The sequence below is a fragment of the Lepidochelys kempii genome, chromosome 7 (assembly GCF_965140285.1).
Source record: "Lepidochelys kempii isolate rLepKem1 chromosome 7, rLepKem1.hap1, whole genome shotgun sequence".
NCBI classification, from domain to species: domain Eukaryota; kingdom Metazoa; phylum Chordata; order Testudines; family Cheloniidae; genus Lepidochelys; species Lepidochelys kempii.
Window position 1 is genome coordinate 31,621,841 of NC_136386.1, and position 17,496 is coordinate 31,639,336.

At 49.9% G+C, this 17,496-nt stretch overlaps 2 protein-coding genes across 6 annotated transcripts in view; one reads left to right on the top strand and one right to left on the bottom strand.

Moving 5' to 3' along the window:
• Window positions 1-2,169: 2,169 nt before the first annotated feature.
• The window catches only part of LGALS12 (galectin 12), a 73,700-nt gene continuing 58,373 nt past the window's right edge, over window positions 2,170-17,496 (bottom strand). Inside the window, exon 12 of the transcript XR_012159826.2 lies at window positions 2,170-2,547. The gene's annotated coding sequence lies outside the window, so the exon portion shown is untranslated. The remainder of the gene's footprint in view (window positions 2,548-17,496) is intronic.
• LOC140914315 (phospholipase A and acyltransferase 2) lies at window positions 2,531-12,792 on the top strand. 5 transcript variants are annotated; one of them, XM_078853645.1, is made up of 6 exons: window positions 4,133-4,277; window positions 7,207-7,266; window positions 9,144-9,246; window positions 9,871-10,139; window positions 10,754-10,902; window positions 12,317-12,792. In XM_078853645.1, the coding sequence occupies exons 2-5, from the start codon at window positions 7,252-7,254 to the stop codon at window positions 10,865-10,867; spliced, it is 501 nt and encodes a 166-aa protein (XP_078709771.1). In that variant the 5' UTR covers window positions 4,133-4,277; window positions 7,207-7,251; the 3' UTR covers window positions 10,868-10,902; window positions 12,317-12,792. The 5 variants fall into 5 exon arrangements, with proteins under 5 accessions (XP_073207930.1, XP_078709771.1, XP_073207929.1 ...); XM_073351829.1 differs by lacking the exon at window positions 4,133-4,277 and adding an exon at window positions 2,531-2,633 and having other exon boundaries at window positions 10,754-12,792; XM_073351828.1 differs by having other exon boundaries at window positions 10,754-12,792.

Genomic DNA, 17,496 nt, shown 5'->3' on the forward strand with positions numbered 1-17,496 from the left:
CCTTGAAGCGGGGTGACCATATTTATACATCCAGGACTCCCCGGACATCAAGCCAGAGGTCATGGTCCAGGAAGAACTCTGGAGGGGTATATTTACATTGCAATTTAAAACCTGCAGCTGGCCTGTGCCAGCTGACGAGGGCTCAGGTTAAGGGGCTGTTTAATTGTGGTGCAGTTGTCCAGCTCAGACTGCAGCCCGAGTTCTGGGACCTTCCCACCTCGTAGGGTCCTAGAGCCTGGGCTCCAGCCCAAATATCTACATCACAGTTAAACAGCCCCTTAGCCCAAGCCCGGTGAGCAGAAGTCAGCTGGCATGGTTAGTCTTAGCAGCTCAGCTTCAGCCAGTCCCACCCACAGCCCGTCAGCAGAAACAACAAGCACCTCCTAGCACCTGAAACACTGCCATCTCTTCCTGCTCCATACGTGGTCTAACCACTAGAGGGAGGCAATGAGCCAAAGGACTTTAGCCAGAGTGCTGCTGTGTTACATGGGGTGAACAGACTGGGGTTTGTATCGACACATGCCAGCTCTGTGATTTGCAATCAATTAAAACAACACAATCACCTCCTCCAATTTTACTCCTGGGGGAGTTCGGTGCCAAAAAAATAAAAATTCTGAAAAATGCAGCAAATTTTATTTATCAAAACAACACTATATAATCATGCCAGTTTCAATTGCTTTGGTAATTTATTTCAAAATACCTGTCAGCAAGTATGTCTGTAAACAATACAGTGACACACAAACATTCCCCCAGGAGTAGAGTTAAAGAAACCCCCATGACAACCCAGTTCCTGCTTCTCTGCTCCCCCCGCAAAACCCAGCCATGGCCCCCCAGCCCAGACACTCACATCCCTTTTCCCCGCAGAGGCCAGCTGCGGTTCCCCACCCCCCCTCCAATTCAGAAGGAGAAACAGCCTGATGTTGGGTCCTGAGCTTGCAAGAAGTTTCCTGTGCACTGCCGCCTCCTTCCTTCAGGGCCTGCTGGGAACTGCGGCTGCTGGAAACTCTCCAGTTGCCTCCCCCTCCCCTTTATTCTATTTGCCAGCTGGGCTCTGCCAGGTCCAGCGGCCCCTAGTGGCGGACAAAATCTCTGCATCCCATTTCTGGGGGGGGGAAAGGAAATTCTGCATGCTCAATATTAATTTCTGCAAAATTCTGCACTGCGCAGTGGTGCAGAATTCTCCCAGAAGTATCCAATGGGAATTGTACCAGCGACCACTGGGGCTAAAAGTTGCAACAGGGGATCTAAAATGGGAACTTTGGCATCAAATACCAATGCTCCTGCTCCACCCCCTTCCTCCACACCTGTAAAGTATGGCTGTGTGGGTAGGAGCTCCCGATCATGCTTCAAACATATTCAGGATGCAACTGAACACTGTAGCTTAGCCTTGTGCTAGTTGCAGACACCTTCTTAAGTGCTGACCTAGGCCCATGATATCAGAGCATCTCATGCTCGCTAACATGCAACTTGATGGCCTTTTTCCTGTTTGTCTGGAATGCGATAACTTGAGAATGACACATCAGCTCAGTTCCAGGCATTCCACACAAGTCCCCGAAGACCCAACCATTGGTAATGGCCAGGTTGGCTTTGGCTCAGTGCTGATAGAGGACTATAATATCATGTATGGTATGGGGGAAGTGAATAGGCAGTGCTATTTACTCCTTTACAGAACACTACAACTGGGGTCACCAATGACATTAATAGGCAGTAGGTTTAAAACAAAGGAAAGTACTTCTTTACACAATGGATAGTCAACCAGTGGAACTCATTGCCAGGGGATTTTGAGAAGACCAAAACTATAACTGAGTTCAAAAGAGTATTAGATAAGTTCATGGAAGATAGCCATTGGTGGACCTATTAGCCAAGATGGTCAGGGATGCAACCCCATGGTCTGAGGGTCCTTAAACCTCCAACCACCAGAAGCTGGGACTTGATAATTGCCCTGCTCTGTTCCTGCCCTCTGAAGCATTTGGCACTGTCCACTGTCAAAGAAAGAATACTGGGCTAGATGGGCAACTGGTGTGATCCAGCATGACTGATGTTCTTATGAAGTGTAAGCATAGAGGTGGATGTTCCTGCTACTCCATGTGAAATCAGACTTGCCCCATCTGTTGATTAAAATTCTGGTATCCTTCTCAAGGCTACTCACCAGCTCAAACTTTATAGATTGGAGGGCAGAAGATATGGGTACAGGGCATTGTGGGAATGCTAGTGGAGGACTATTCAGATTTGATACCTGGTGCCTGCCCCTCCAACACATCCACATTGAAGAGTGGGGCAGGTATAGGGTAGGCCTCAGCTGACCCAAGCACGTACCCATATCCCTCAGGTGAGCTAGTTTGCTCAACATCTACTTGCCCCGAGCATGCACTTCAGGGGTTTGAGTGTGGACAACAGGTGGGTTTGGGCACAACTTCAATTCGGACACAGGTAGAGTTAGCAGCATATACGTACGTGACCTTCCCATGGGCTGGAATCCAAGCTCTGCATATCCAACCCACGTGGTATTTCCCTTAGATAAATCCAGTGGCAGAATGAAACTGAAAGCTGACAAGAGGGTGTGGAAAGCACAGTCAGGAAAGCCAAGGACCTCCGATTCCGACCTCCAGATGCAAGAGACATCTGTCATCCCTGTAAGTACTGGAGGGTCTAAAGCAAGGTACTGCAAGAGGGTCTAAAGCAAGCAAGTGATACAGCTCCAGGGGTGGGGGGGAGTTAACACAGGATGGCCAATCCTGGGAACTGTTTGTCCAGCAGCTCTGGGGCAGTTCTATCTGTTCTAGTTCTATTTTTTTCTCCTGTAGCAGCTGTGCTTGAGCACCTGTTTCGGCTCAGGGGTGCTGGACCTGCCAGGGTGCCAGGGTGATACAAAGCAAACAGCCATGGGAAAGTGGCAGCAGCCCCGAGCTTGGCTCATGCATCTCAGGAAGATTGCACAGTGCAGGGAGGCCAGGCTTACACCCAGGGTTAGAGTTGCTGGACTGTCTCGCCCTCACCAGCAGCAAAGGGACACAGGACTGGAAAGGATGAGTGTCTGAGCATGCACACGCAATGTGGGCTTCTTGTGGCATGCAGGGCTCAGACTGGGATTGCACGCAGCGATGTAGTGCATTGTCACCTCTCTCCACTTGCTGTCTTGTTCGCCAAAATCTTGTCTTTCATAAAAAAGGAAGTCGCCTGGTGTCCTGGTTGAGAAACAAACCTAAATATATATGGACTGAGTGTAACTGACGCAGCGACACCTGCTTGAATCTGCGGAGAGTCTGAGCCAATTGCTCTGAGAGGGGGGAATTGAGTGTAGCTAGGAGTGTATGGGCTGAATGCTGGCACTGCTGAGTGACATCTCGTCTGCCACTGGTCAGGTTTGGGAACATGGAGTCGCTTTGTCTTTAAGTCCAATCAGCCTGGCTATGGGATTTCACACGGTGGCCCCATCCAGGGGTCTTCATTGGAATTAAGCCAGGGATGAGGCCTGGCAAGTCAGAAAGGAGGTGGCATGAAATAGGAGTATGCACAAGGGATCATCCTTTTATTAGCCTCTAAACTCCAGGGCTGCTCAACTCCAGCCAGTTCCATGTCAGGGCTCCTGGGTTCTATTTGGCTTCCGGGAGGGAGTGTGAGTTTCATGGCTAGAGCAAACCATGGCATCAGGACACCTGGGTTCTACTCTTCGTCTCACAGAGGGGAGTGGTGTCTAGTGCTTAGAGTGGGGGACAGTGTCAGAGCTCCTGGATTCTATTCCTAGCTCTGGATGGGGAGTGGGGTTTAGTACGTTGGGGAGGTGGGAGGAACTGAGAGTCAGAATTGCTGGGTTCCATCCCCTTCTTGTGGGCCAGAGCATGGGAGACTGGGGAACCATGACTGCTGGGTTCAATGCCCAGCTCTGCAACTGTTTCCCTTTTCTGACCACAAATCCCCAAACAGCAGAATCTTAAAGCATATTCCCCTGGGGATCTGAGATGCACCGTCTCAGAGCTGAGTTTGCCCTTTTCTATGGGTCTTCTCCCTTCCCCTCCAAGTCAGCAGCAATAGCTGGGCTAGCTGCTCTTTCCATGGCAGGGCTGCGGTCACCTGATCCCTCCCCCAGACTGTCCTGCCCATGTGCCCTGCAGCGTGAACTCTAGCGAGTAACGGGGCTGTCTGTGGCTCTGACACCCATCTGCAACCTCTTACGCTCATTAAAGAGGAGCGCTCCTCTCTCGGCCCCCTGCCCCACAAGGCAGGCTGAGGATCCAGGACCCCGCCACCAGGCCAAGACGATCATGCCTCTTTCCTCTGTAAGTACTGGCTGCAAAAAGAGCCCCAAGAACCGTCAGTCAAACCTTTTAGCTCAGCTGATCTCTGCAGCTGTTTGTCTGTCCCAGCTGGGTCATGCCTGTCCTAGTATCACTCTCTCATTTGTGGGGTGGGTTCAACGGGGGCAGGGCGTCTGATTACTGGGTCCCCCATGAAGGTCAGCTCTTGGCATGTGTCCTTGAGTTAAATATAGTCTTGGCTAGGCTGGCTGGCAGGAAGAGGAGGTCCTGTTACATTGCATCTGGACTCATTTCCTCTCAATGGAGTGAAATCAGGGAATATCACCCTTCCTCAATTACAGTGCCGCACTCTACCCTCACAAACCAGCTGCAGAGCAAGAGGGATTTGGTTGCTTAGTTGCCAGTCATTCAGACCGCTTGATCTGCGGGAATCTCTTAAATTCTGGGCTGATTTGCTCAACACTGTTACAACAGATAGCAGGCGTATCCTGCAGTGGGTGGTATGAGGCAGACAGACCTTGGGAGCTCATCTGGTGTTGGCTGGAAAATGTTGTGGTTTCTTTTTCCGTCATAGAAAGTTTTTGATGAAATATCAAGCTTTTTTAAATCAAAACTGGCTGAAAATTGAATATTTTTGGGCAGAAACTATGTATTTTTAGCCAAACACTGAATAATTTTGGCCAGAAAACGAACAGTTTTGAATAGGGTGACCATATGTCCCGTTTTGACCGGGACAGTCCTTTTTTTAAGCCCTGTCCCGGCTTAAAAGTTGGCAAGAGCAAACGGGACAAATGCGCAGTTTTGCCAAAAAAGTGGGGTGTGACCCCCAAGTAGGGTGTGGAGGAACGTGAGGGGTGGAGGGGGGAGCAAGTGGCACAGTCAGCCCTGCATGGGAGAGAGGGCTCAGAGGAGCAGCGCGGGCTGAGCCAACTGCGCACGGGCGGGCAGCAGAGGGGGCTCAGGCCAGTCCCGCACGTGCGGGGGAGAGGAGGGGCTCGGGCCGGCCCCATGTAGTGTCCCATTTTCCCCTTGGGAAAATATGGTCACCCTAGTTATGAATCAAAATTGCCAGAAACTGATTTTTGGCCTCAAACTGACAAAATATGAATATGTAAATCATATATTTTCAGTCAGAAACTACCAAAAGTTGAATATTTTTGGCTGAAAACTGCATATTTTTGGCCAAACCAGAGATTTTTTCAGCCAAAACTGATGAAACCAAAACAGTTTCACTTTTTCACAGAAATAAAATCACTTTTTGGTCTTTTGTAGGAAATATGATTTTTAAAAATGAAAACTTGAAGATGAACATTTCTTTCCATGAACATTTTTGTTATGTCAAAACCCCAATTTTCCTTTGAAAAAAACGTTTTGATGGAAAATATATCCCTGGCTCCTATTCCGAGTGGTGAAGGAAAATCCCAATTTTTGAGCCAATCTCATAATATCTCTTGCAGCTGCACTCCTGAGTTTGAACATGCAGGGTTGTGGCAATACTGTAACATTTCTGTTTTAAAATACATTTATATGATTTCTGGCTATTTCCCCTTGCAACACCCTAAACATTTCCTCTCTGTGATGGGGTTCCTGGGGTATAGCCTGGCCTGTGGGACTGCTGAGCCCTCTGTCCCTCCAACCTGGGGTATCCTCACACACTGTGATGCTGTATCAAGTTACAAATCTCTGGCAGGTACTGCACCTATACAGCCATCCACAGACAGAGACACATCCAACAGAGTTACATGAATGCTTCTCCCGGCCACTCATGTACCCTCAATAGGGAGGTTCCAGCCAATTCCCACCAGCTCCCCAGCCTTGTACCCCAGAATTGTACCGTCCTGCCCTGGTCAGAAGCCTGACCAGTATAAATTCATTACCCAGTCCACCCACCCCACTCCCATAATAGCAGAATAGCCTTTGTAAACTGAGCTGAGATTTCCCAAGCACTTCAACCAAAACACAGTTTTAGGTAAAATAGAAAACATATTTGTTAACTATAGAAAGATCAATTTTAAGTGCTTATAAGTAGCAAGCATAGAGATCAAAGTTGGTTCCCTAAGAAATAAAATAAATTCACAGTCTAAGATCTATAAACTAAACAGGATTTGAATCAAGCAGTGTCTCACCCTGATAGATGGTACAAACATGTCACAGAGCATCAATACAAAGGCTGGAACTCTCCGCCAGCCTGGGACCACCCTCCCCAGTTCAAAGTCTTTGTCCCCCAGACCTTTCTTCCAGATGGTGAATTGGGGGGTGAGTGAGGCCAAGCCACTATGTCACTTCCCCTCTTTAGAGTTTCTTCCAGCTTGCTGGAAAGATCTATGGTTGTGACATGGGTGTCCGCCCCCATTGGTCAAGCATTCTCCATCCTCTACGTGTTCTCTCTGAGAAATCTCCATTGTATACAGCTCCTGGGATAGTGGATTCTCTTTAATGGGCCATCAGCACATCTGGCTATTCCATTGTTGTACCTGAAAGGCTGGTTGGGGGTATTCCCAACCTCACAACACAACACACATAGCAAAACTTCATAACTGCACATACAAGGATAACACATACAATCCAACAGGATAGTAATGTTCAACAGATCAAGACCTTTAACATGATACCTCACAAGACATACTTTGTGCAAAACATATCAATTATATGACAGGGGTGAGTATGGGGATCACAGGGTGTGGCTTTGAGGTTCAGAGTGCCACGGTCTCCTTCCTTGATGATACTTATGGCAATGAATCTGCCTCACGTCTGGTCTACTTTTAGCTTGTCTTTTCCAGCAATGAGCTAAACAGGTTCCCCAGGAACCACAACAATCTGGTGTCCATTCATGCTACTTAGATGCGATGCAAACACTTACGTTTCTTTTATCAGTTTCTGAGGATCTACATAGGTGACACATTTGAATTAGTCAAGGGGAAACTGAAATCCTAATTTCTTTAAAATACAGAAACTCTGAGAAAATAAGCCATTCTGCTTCTGAAGCTCAACGAAAATGCCACTTAAAGGGGTAAGTACTAACTGAAATGGTTTGTATACCAGAATAACTTGCATTGGGCTTGTCCTTTATTCATAGATTCATAGAACCATAGATTCCAAGACCAGAAGGGACCATTATTCTATGATTATGATAATCTAGTCTGACCTCCTGTCTAACAAAGGCCAGCAAACTCCCCCAAAATTATTCCTAGAGCAGAGCTTTTAGAAAAAACATCCAATCTTGAATTCAGAATTGTCAGTCATGGAGAATCCACCATGACCCTAGGTAAGTTGTTCCAATACTTAATTACTCTCACTGTTAAGAAGGAACATTTCGACTTCGACAAATTGCCATTTGCTGATGGAAAAACATTGCATAGAATCATAGAATCATGGAACTGGAAGGGACCTCGAGGGTCCAGTCCCCTGCATTCAAGACAGGACTAAGTATTATCTATACCATCCCTGACAGGTGTTTGTCCAACCTGCTCTTAAAAATCCCCAATGATGGAGTTTTCACAACCTCCCTAGGCAATTTATTCCAGGAAGTTTTTAGTTTTTAGTTAGGAAGTTTTTCCTAATGTCCAACCTAAACCACTCTTGCTGCAATTTAAGCACGTTTCTTCTTGTCCTATCCTCAGAGGTTAAGAAGAACAATTTTTCTCCCTCCACCTTGTAACAACCTTTTATGTACTTGAAAACTGTTATCATGTCCCCACTCAGTCTTCTCTTCTCCAGACTAAACAAACCCAATATTTCCAATCTTCCCTTATAGGTCATGTTTTCTAGAGCTTTAATAATTTTTGTCGCTCTTCTCTGGTCTTTCTCCAATTTATCCACATCTTTCCTGAAATGTGGTACCCAGGACTGGACACAATACTCCAGAAGAGGCCTAATCAGCACAGAGTAGAGCGGAAGAATTACTTCTTGTGTCTTGCTTACAATACTCCTGCTAATACATCCCAGAATGATGTTTGTGCTTTTTTTGCAACAATGTTACACTGTTGACTCATATTTAAAACTGATTTTTTTGGCCCCAAACTGACAAAATCTGAATATTTAAATCACATATTTTCAGTCAAAAACTACCAAAAGTTGAATATTTTTGGCTGAAAACTGCATATTTTTGGCCAAAATAGAGATTTTTTTCAGACAAAACTGATGAAACCAAAACAGTTTTACCTTTTCACTGAAATAAAATCACTTTTTGGTCTTTTGTAGGAAATATGATTTTAAAAAATGAAAACGGATCTTTTCCATGAACATTTTTTGTTATGTCAATACCCCAATTTTCCTTTTGAAAAAAATGTTCTGATAGAAAATTTCCCCCTGGCTCTTATTCTCAGCGGCAAAGGAAAATCCCGACCAAGCTCCCAACCCCTGCATAACCAGAAGAGGGTACAACCTCAGGTCTGCCCTGAGATTCCAGGCCCAGCATGCCATAGACCTTAGTGATGCATGAACAAATAGCCCATCTGGAGACCCTGCCCCAGGTGCCTCCTAGTGGTAGGGAGAAGTGCCCCTCATAACCCACATGCTTGAGCCAAATTGCTTCTCCAGCTTCTCTTAGACACCCAGCCTCTGAACCACTCACCCTTCTGCCCATTTTAGTGGCTAACCCCTCTCTCTGGTTAATTGCACCATCTTCATTGTACATTACACACCTCCCCCGTATCTGTTCCAGAATCTGTTACAGCTGCAATCTGGACCAGCTGGGTTCCTTAGCTCCAGGGGCAGAAGCTGGTGCTTTGGGCTCTGGTGTTTACCAGGTCAATCCCCTCTAGCAGTTGGATCAGCCACCCTGCTATGTTCTCAAAGTCTCTGCGGTGAGGGATTCCGTGGCGGAGAGGTAGGTAGGTAGGTTTGCTCCTCCCCCTCCCACTAGTCATGCTGATTTTGCTCCAACAGGAGGAACCGAAGCCTGGGGACCTGATTGAGATTTCCCGCTTTGGATACTGGCACTGGGCCCTCTACGTGGGCTACGGACATGTCATCCACTTAGCGCCCCCCAGTAAGCACCCTGCCTGGCTCTGTCAGTGTGTGTGTTTGTCGGTGGGGAAAGAGTGAATAGAGGGTGCTGATATAAGGCTATGCCCAGGGCCAGGGCCAGGTTGTTGGTATTGGGGATTGAACCTGGGACCTCTAGGTCTAAGATCATTAAGCCATCAGGGCTTGAGCTCATATAGATGGTATATTGCTTTAATATCCTCTTTCTTGTATGTTACACTTTGTTCCCACTGCTAAGACTAAACACTACTTTGGTGTAAGTCAGTGTCTGGTCACTGCGCACACCACAGGTCATAGGGGCCCAAAGGGAAGAACTGCAGGTGCCAAACCCAGTTGGACCTGCAGAGTAGGCAGGGCTGATCAACAGGATGCCATAGCCCAGGGCTCTGTTTAAGAGTAGGAGAATCATATATGACTCCACCCCCAGAGAGGTAAAGGCACGAGGCCTGACACCTGAGAGGGTACACTGGGGACAAAGGTACAGCCAGCCCTGTAGCTGGGACACGTGCCCTGCTTGGCTTGGTCTAAGACACATCCCAAGTGATGGAGACTCCAGGGAGGGATGGAAATCTCAAAGTCCATCCAGATCTGTTAGCACACGGTCCATGTGTCTGTCCTGGATCCCCAGGTGAGTTTGCCGAAACTGGATTCTCCAGTCTGATGTCCGTGGTGGCTGATAAAGCCATGGTGAGAAAGGAACCCCTCTGGGCGGTGGTGAAAGGCGATGACTACCGGGTCAACAACAAGCATGACGGGAAGCTGCCCCGGCGGACTGTGGACCAGATTATCCAGGAGGCAGAGTCTCTGGTGGGGAAGACGATGCCATACAGTGTCACCAGCAAGAACTGCGAGCACTTCGTCACCAAGCTGCGCTATGGTGTGGCCAGGAGTGACCAGGTGGGGGGCGGAGTGGGCCCAGCTGTGTGTGTGTGTTTGTGTACGTGTGTACACACACATGCCATGTGAAGCCCTGCTATGTGTGCACCTGTAACCCACACGCCTCCTGGGTGTGGTGTTCTGTCCTATCTAGTGCCACTGAGACCACTTAGAGATTAATGAGTCTGCTCTCCAGCCTTAGCTAAGGGCCAGTTGGATTTTAGCTCATGCAGTAGAGGCTCATGCACTAAGCTCCAGAGGTCCCAGGTTTGAGCTCACCTACCAGGGGTCTGTCGGTGTTGCACACAGACCCCGTCCGAGATAGGGGCCCTGTCGTGCTGGGCTTTGTACAGACACACAGCAAGAGACAATCCCTGTCCTGATGAGTTTACAATCCAGCTAGACAAAGGATGGGAAGGGAGGCCCAGAGCAGGGAAGGGACTTGCCCAGGGCCAGGAGTAGAGCCTGGAATAGAACAAAGGGGACCAGAGTTAAGCTGCCTCCAGTGAACTGTGGAGGCCGGATGCTCTAAAATGGACTTTAACTCAGCGTGGTTCTTGTGCCATTTATTGCTGTGTTTAAAACCCCCTGGGTGATCCGGGGCCTCCTGACCAGGTTTTGTCTGTGCTTTGCAGGTCCGAGATGCCATGGTTGCAGGGGCAGTGGGGATCGTGGGCGTAGGAGCCCTTGTAGCGGTTGCTACATTCATTGGCACATTGCTCTCTGACAACAAGCAGGAGGATGAATAATGCAAACATCGGCCTGGGCCAAAGACCCGAGCAAGGTCAATGGGAGCTGATCTTTACTGGAGCTGGTTTAGCTTCTCACCTGCTTTCTCCTTTGGCATCACTGCCCTTGGGAGTTTGTTCTAATGGTTAATCACTTGCATTGTGAAACACTGGTGCCTTATTTCTAACTGGAATGTGTCTGGCTTTAACTTCCAGCCACTGGGTCTTCTCCTGCCTTTCTCTGCTAGGTTAAAGAGCCCATTAGTACCCAGGATTTTCTCCCCGTGAAGGTACTTATACATGTAACCCTTCTGCCCGTCAGAGTTGGCAGCAACAAGGGCCGGGTTCAATATCTAGGGGATCCATTCGAATAACACAATGCAAACCGGCTCGAGCCCCCACCCAGTGACCTGGGACAAATATATACCACCCCCGCTGGGCGCCTCCAAGAGGCAATACTTCCCCTCTCGCAAGCACATAGTCTGAGTGTAGCAAAAGCTTTTTAATAACAGAGAGAAACAATGTGGCATTATGTTGGGGAAACACCACCAACCGGATTCATAACACAACCCATGAGCAAAAACAACCCCACCCCAAGCAAATTGGGGTATGCCCTTTTCCCTTTGGTTCTTGAGTCCAGCAACCCCAAATCACCCAAAGTCCCAAAAGTCCAATGCCCCAAAAGTCTCTGTCCCTGGTCAGGGCAGCCCCAGAGTTCGAAAGTTTATCTGTGGAGCTTTACCTCCCAACCTGGGTGGAAATGGGACGGGGGTAAGAGGCACCTTACGTGATCTGAAGCTGACCGCCCCATAGCAGCGCTCCGCTCCGCCAGCCGCCCCACGAACTCCTTCACTCAGCTGTGCTCCGCTCTGCCAGCCGCCCCACGAACTCCTTCGCTCAGCTGCTCTCCGCTCTGCCAGCCGCCCCACAAACTCCTTCACTCAGCTCCACGGCCCACAAGCAGCTCCTGCCATCCACAAACTGCTCCGCGTCAAACTGCTTCACCAACCATCCCGCAAGGCACTCCAGCCGTCCCGCAAACTGCTCCACAATATATCTTCAGGCTCCCCCACTACTTAACACAACATTCAGTGATTTCAGCTCTTAGGTGAATTCAGCTTGTAGCAGGGGAGCCCCAGTGCTGGTGCACTGTCAGCCCAAAATGAGCTCAGCAGCCTATAACTAGACTTCTAATGAAATCAAAATTAGCTCTGATATTCCACAGTGGAGAGAGGAGGAAGTGCAATTAGCATGTAAGGCCCTCACCAAGGGGCCCATGCCACCAAGTATTAATACTTGTCCCCAGCCTCTCTCTCTATTCACACAGTTTTGGAACCCATGACCCTTGCCTAGCGAGTGCTACTTAGTTGATGGTGAATCCCTCCATCATAACAAAAGGCCACATACAGTTCCAAGCACAGTTCCCATAATCAGGGTAATAACAATTTATTCTTTCTGCCCCAATAACAGAGACACTGGGGATCCCACAGCAGCCAAAGTGACCATTTGGGCAGCTATGGTCTCATTCTAGGCGTGGTGGGTGTGCCCATGCAAATGAGATCGGCCCCTGAAGTTCTTTTCCACAACTTGCCACACCTCACCACCAGATGTCAGGGTGGAGCTCATCCTGACACTGCTTACATCCAAAGTAATCAAGTCACCTCTCAACTGAAGCTAAACTGATTGAACTCTTTAAAGCTCTCCCTGGCAGGCATTTTTTCCAGCCCTCAAATCATTTTTGTGGCTCTTCTCTGCACCCTCTCCAATTTAGCAACATGAATGTTACAGCAACTAGTGTTTTCGGACAGCTGGGACATTCTTGGTGAGTGTGTGTATAAATCTAGCCAGCGAGATTCTGCAGCAGATCTACAAGCTTGCATCAGCATTAACATATTGTATGGGTCACGCTGAACCACATGTTGTTAAAGAAATAAAAGCATTGCTCACATGCCTGACACTTGGGTACAACCGCTCTCTGAAGGCGTTAGACACAAATGTGTTTAGCAAACACTCCCAAGGCCTATTCTACACTCAGGAGAAGCCCCAGATCAGCAATATTGTCTTGTGATATTTGTTGCTTTTCTTCAAGCCCCAGCTCCTGGAGTCATGTGAGTTTGAGGGAATCTCAGCTTACAAAAGGTTTCTAGACCTCCCTTGTGTAGAGAAGGGCTTGAACCACGAACACCATGGCACCAGATGGCAAACACAAAGAACCCCAATAGTTGTACTTGTTAAAAATAATTCACACCTCTCCTGATCTTGGGTGAGGGGAGCTGACTCCATGGTTTTGACTGTGATGATTTGGGGCTGGCAATACTAGAACTCCCATCAGCATAATTACTGCAAACTCCAGTTAGTTCCCTGATTGCTCAGTCAGGGCCCTTCCTGCGCATGCTCCTGAGCTCTGTCATACTGAGGGGAGGCCCCAGCCGGGGCCCCAATCAAGCAAATTCTTTAAGTGCATGTGTAACTTTAAGCATCCAAGAAGTACCATTAACTAGCTGGACATGGATCAGACCCACTGCCCTAGCAAAGGAATGCCCCATAGCCCATTTCCCAACCCACTGAGCCAGCCAGTCCCCCCACCCTAGCACTGGACTGGAGCTGCCACCGCTGAGCAAGGAAAAACCCCGTATCCCATTCCCCAAATCCCTGAGCCAACCAGTCTACCCAATGTCAGGCTGGATTGGAGCTGGCGCCCTCTAGAGAAGAAAGGGCCCAGATCCCATTCTCTACCCCCCTGAGCTAGCCAGTTCCCCACCCTGGGGCCCGATTGGACCCACTAGCATTTGACCCACCCACAGCCTGGGCCACTCTGAAACTGGAGCCCGCATGTAAGGTCAGTATCTCACTTTCAGTTCCCTTAGCTGATTCTTTTCTGAAATAATGTGGCTTGTTAGAATTTGAGCAGAAAATGTCAATTGGCCGAATCATCAGCTACGGAAGGAAAATACACTCCAGGCCCTGGTCCCTGGTGAGGCAGGCAGCCAGTCTCCCAGCCTCATGCTGGACTGGAGCTGGTGCACCCTAGAGGGGAAAGGCCCCGTCCTCCATTTCCTGCCTCCCAAGCCAGCCAAGCCCCTTGATGAGGCAGGTTTGCAGCTGGTGCCCCTATCACAGATCCAGTGGAGTTCCCCTCCCTGGCCACTCTCCAGGCTGCCCTGGGGGAATCCCCAGCCTCTGGATCCCTAGAAATTTTAAGCTTCCCTGGGTCTCAGCAGGCTGCAGCCATGTTTCCTCCCTTTGCTGCTGTGGCAATTGCCTGGGCCCCAACCCGCAGTCTGTCACCCCTTCACAGAAACAGAGCCCCTCAGCCCACCTGCCTTAGGCCCCCACCTCCAGTGCTGACCCCAAGACACCCCAATTGCTTAATCACACCTCTCCCAGACTCCCACCAAAGGTGTGCGCCTTCCAGCTCCCCATGAACTCCCTCCGGGGCTCAGGGTAGGTGTAGCGCATAAAACAGACACTCTGCACACAGTTCTGCGACACTGCTGCTCCTTCCTTATGCACACGAGAGAGACACAGATCCACACAAAAATAATAACTCCTCCACGCATGTCCCGTCCCTTGTGAGTGCGGGGGCCACCTGCCTTCAGGTAGGCATGGTCCCCCTGCCTCAGGTTCCCTCCCCTTAAGCCTGTGAAAAATCAATGGGCAAAAAGCAAACAGTGCAACTCCTGCCCTTTATCATTTTCTAGTCTCTGGTCAGGTGACTTCCTGGGAAACCTCAACAGGGGACTCCCAACAGCAAGATCTGGGATGATGACAACCAGTTCATTGTTTAGAGCGCCTCCTCTCTCAATAGCGGAGGGTCCAGATTTAACGACCTCCATTGTTAGGCCTTCCCCACCCCCCACCCCCACTGGAATTTTGGTCCAACCTGGAGGTGAGAGGCCAGCAAGGAAGGCAAAGGGGCCGCACCTTCCACATGGAGTTTGCCACTTGGGAAGGCTATGTTCAGAGAGCTCAGAATCTCACCCAGGATCCCTCCGTTGTACAGACAGATTCCCGAAATTGTCACAGCATGGCACAGACACTCAATGTAGATGCAAGTGGGGGATTGGTCCCGCTATTGTGGGAAACTTTCCTGACTATACGCTCCCCAAGTGAAATGGGCTAGCGAAAGGATCTGAGTCCTCACTCCCACTCCCCCAGAGGCCTGCCTGACCTCGAGGGCTCCCCTTCCACTTTCCTGTGTGGCAGAGTCCTCGTAACCCCGACAAGGCTGGGCCCAGGATTCCTGTGGGGCTCAACCCCCAACCTTGTTGTGGTCACTTAGGGCAGGGTCTAGGGTGTCCTCACTCCAGGGTGGTCTCTCCGCACTGGTCGCTTCCCTGACCCGCTGATCATTACATACAGTTCAAAACTAATACAAATTAGTAAAGAGCAACCAATGGAAAAAGCAAGGGAAAAATGGGACAGGCGAAAGGAAAACCCATCCCCCCGCCATGTGGCACAGGGACACCACAAACAGCTGTCTCTGGAACGTAAGGGCCATTCACAGCCTGTCCCTCACATGTCCCAGGCCCCTGCCCAGGCCCTGGCTGTGCTGCAGGGGTGCAGTGGGTCAGTCACTTGCTCTGGTGGTGGCCACACGCCCTCTGGCGCTAGGTGGCAGGACCCTTCTTCCCCCGTCAATCCCCCCTGCTGTCACTGTTATGATCCCCCCTCCCAGTCCGGCCTGCAAGACCTTCTGGCTGGGGACGTGTCCCTGCGCTGGGCCCATTGCCCAGGGTCCCCCCTTGCTCTCCCCAGCTGCTCACCACACCCGGCTCCAGCCCCAGCACGGCTGCCACTACACCTGCGCGGCTCCACCCTGCTCTCTCCTTAGCTCGCCCCTCTGGCCAGGCAGCTCCCGCTCACTCAGAGGATGGGACCCCCGCCCCGGTCTCCTGACTCCCTATTGGCCTGCCTGCCCTGTCAATCAGACTGACCTGGAGCATTGGCCTCTCCCCATTGCCCCTGGGGACTGTCAGTCTCAGGGTCCTGATTTCCCATCGACCCTTCCCCTTTCTTTCGGTAGTGGGAGCTGGCCAGCCAAAACCCCAACTAAGTTTTAGTAAAGGGCCAACAGTCCCCTTCCACAGAGGCTGGGGGAGCAGGATGAGCAGACACAATACTTAGCACAGACACATGGAACTGAGATCATGACCCCCATCGTGCCAGCTGCTACACAGATCCCCACCTGAGATTGGGGCCCTGTTGTGCTGTGGGCACTGCACAGACATCAACCAAGATCGGGGTCCCTGTTGGGCCAGGCACTGCACAGACGCACACAGAGGCTATGCTCTGAGGACTTTACAATCTAAATGCACGAGACAGCCAGAGGAAGGATTATTTTGTAACGGGACCACTCAGCACAACAAAAATAAGTCTGCTCACAGAGCTGCAAGCCAGGAACTGGCTGCTTTGGTTAACTACAGCCAGGGGAGGAAAACACCCACCCACTCAGACAGGAGGAAGGGAGAGATGGAGCATGGCTCTATAGCCCATAGGACTCTGGGTAACCCAGTTAATACAGGGTTAACTTTACTACAACTTATTATCTCCGTTTTGCCATTGGAGACACAGGCAAGGGGGGGCCTGTGATTCTCATAAGGATTCAATAGCTTTCTAAATTAGAATGCAAGTATTTCAAGGCTTTTCAAATGAGGCAACAATTCCAGTGGGTAATTTCTTGACGCTCCTTTGAACATCTCAGTTTAAGGCCTGCGCACCTCACAGATGTTGTACCAGCATCAGTGTGGCTGTTAGGGATGATATTGTTAACAATACTGGTACAACCGCTAGTGTGCATGCAATTAGACCAGTATAAAGGTGCCTCATTCTGTATAGATTACTGCCCTGCAGGAAGAGGACTAAGGAAGCAGGGAGGCAGTGTGGCCTAGTGGATAGTGCAGTGGCCTGGAACACAGGTGGCCAGGATTCCTGGCTGTGCCACTAACCTGTTGGGTGACCTTGGGCAAGCCGCTTCCTCGCTCTGTGCCTCAGATTCCAAATCTGTAAAATGGGGGTAATTCTGCAGAACTGCTTTGAATGCCAAGTGTTACAGAAGAGCTAGGTAGCTCTCTGCTACAGGTCTAAAGCACCTCTGTAAATGCTGTACAGAATAAACCGTTCACTCACCAGACCACTGGGGAAATCCCCCACCAGGGTGGGCAGCGGTTACCTGGTAACCAGAGATGGAGCACACAACCCCCTGTGATGTCATGATAAGTCCTCCACATCCCCCTCCCCAACAGACAGTGTTACATTAACCCACTACAGGGAAGGCGTGAGCGCCTCCTACAGGTAGTTAGTGGTGGACAATCCAAGGACGGAGGGGGTGTATAGCTGAGAAGGAGGATGGGCCAGTGGGACCGAGGTGTCCTGAGCTTTGATCCCATCTCCTGCTGTAGTGCTGGGTAATTGCTTTGGCCCTGGGTTTTCTATGAGAGGCAGCGTGGTCTGTTGGGCGGGCAGGGGGAAGTGATACAAGGAAGCATTCAAAGCCACATAACAGAGCCAGGAATAACTCCCGGTATCCTGAGCCTGAGTCCAGCACCCTAGCCACTGGGCCCACCTGCTTCTGCTGTCTTGGGGGTTGTTATCAATATGGCACATGCCTTTGTTTTAGCTATGCCAATAGGAAGCCCACAATGCGACCA